A 1933-nucleotide genomic window follows, 5' to 3' on the forward strand; every position below is an offset into this window, starting at 1 on the left:
AATACAATCCCCAAGTAAGCAAATCCTAAATAACATAAACAAATAGTAGCCAGTAGGCGAGGATGCACCTGCAGTTATTATCTCCCTTCTGCTTCGGTGCGGTTATTCCAAAGGTGATGAAACATCTATACAGTTTTTAGAAACACTCAACTGATGGATTTCAGGCACAAAGTCTTCTTGTATTTGAGGTTTCAAATACGCTCGCAGTGCAACAGCCTTTCTTGCCATTTTCAACTTCTGAATCTCACCCACAAAATCTTGTAAATTGGCTTTTGAAGATCCTCCGTATCCAACAGCCTTTCTCGCCACGCTCTTCAACTTTTCCGCAGCTCTTTTGATCTCTTTGCTGTTGTCATCAACCAAAACTAGATTCAGAGCTTCTTTCACTCGATGCATGTCTGGAATTCCAGTTCTATGTTCGCAGAGTTGGATTCCAATACCCAACTCCACTGCCAGCTTAGAATTGAAGTGTTGATCTGCATACATGGGCCAAGTGATCAATGGAACTCCCAGAGTTACGCTTTCAAGCATAGAATTCCATCCGCAGTGGCTCATGAAGGCACCCGCAGATGGGTGGGAGAGGATAACAAGCTGTGGCACCCAACCCCATATGACCAACCCTCTATTCTTTGTTCGTTCCAGGAACCCCTCAGGAAGATATGTTCGTGCCAAGTCGATTGGTGCGTCAGATGCGTCAGGTTCCATCTTAGGGGAAACTTTGATAGCCCAAACGAATGGCTGCCCGCTGGCTTCGAGCCCACTAGCAAGGGCCTTACTCTGTTCCTCAGTTAAGAAGGTCTGGCTTCCAAACGAAATATACACAACAGAACAAGAGCTTTGTGAATCCAGAAACCTCACCAGCTCCTCTTCGCTGATGTCCGCCATCTTCCCTCGGGAGCTTCCTTTCACTGCACCGCCAAAACAGTTAGGTGGAAGCAGTGGGCCTATGGACCATACCATCTTCCCCGTCAGATTTCTCAAGTGTTGCAGATAATCAGCCTCCAGCTCCTCAAAAGTATTCACAAGCATTCCGGATCCTTGATTAATCGACTGCAGACGGCCTATTATACTCATCATGAATGGGTCGAACAATCCAGCATCTATTTCGTGTTTCTCCAATCGCATGGGAGCGGGAAGATCTAAGCTGAGCACAAGAGTCTCCCCTTCTTTCTTCAAAACATTCTTCGACGCAGAAAGCCATGCAGAATTCAGCAGACTCAGTCCGAATGCCCCGTACGTATCGAACACCACACTGGGGATATTGTGTCTCTTACTTACTTCCATACTCCACCCCAAAAGTATATCATTTATGATACAAACAGGAACTCCTCTCTCTTCTTGCCCTCCATTCTCAAGCACACCCTCAAGCCAATGATCAAAGGAGTTCTCTAGCGCAAGGGCCAGATCAAAAATGAGGTTGCACTGCTCCGTAGGAACTTTATCAAAGCTCTCTATTCCCTCGGGCAGGCCTTCCACTGCGGGGGTTGGAAGGACTACGAAGCGAATATCAAGGCCGGATGAAATAGCATCGGACATTTGGTGTTGCAGGCGGGGTAAATTAGCAGCCGTGGTGACACAGCTTACGAGGAGACCATGCGAGGCCAACTGCCTAGCAAAGTCGAGCAATGGGATTGCATGTCCGAGTGCTGGGAATGGCACTGCCACAACATGCGGTTTCTCCAAAGCGCTCATCATCTTGAAATGGCTTGGATGATTCAAACACAGATCCTAATGGATTTATAAGATGGGTGGTTTGAATGATTCAAACACGTTGATGCCAGCGAAGAGAAGCATTTTTTTATTTTTGCAAATCAGAATTAGAGGCTATTTAAGAAGATATCACATGGGATCGCTACAAATTTAATGGTAGCGCGGAACATGGGTTTGTCTAGCTTGGAAATGGCGGTGCTTGTGTGAAACACGATACCAGTCG

General features: G+C 46.5%; 1 protein-coding gene across 1 annotated transcript; it reads right to left on the reverse strand.

Moving 5' to 3' along the window:
* Positions 1–102: 102 nt before the first annotated feature.
* On the reverse strand, positions 103–1695 carry LOC131053834 (scopoletin glucosyltransferase-like). Its single transcript, XM_057988479.2, has one exon. The coding sequence runs from the start codon at positions 1693–1695 to the stop codon at positions 103–105; it is 1593 nt and encodes a 530-aa protein (XP_057844462.2).
* Positions 1696–1933: the final 238 nt, after the last annotated feature.

Source organism: Cryptomeria japonica, chromosome 1 (assembly GCF_030272615.1).
Source record: "Cryptomeria japonica chromosome 1, Sugi_1.0, whole genome shotgun sequence".
Lineage (NCBI taxonomy): Eukaryota > Viridiplantae > Streptophyta > Pinopsida > Cupressales > Cupressaceae > Cryptomeria > Cryptomeria japonica.

Coding starts and splice junctions, on each gene's coding strand:
- LOC131053834 (XM_057988479.2), bottom strand. CDS start 1,695: ATGATGAGCGCTTTGGAGAAACCGCATGTTGTGGCAGTGCCATTCCCA.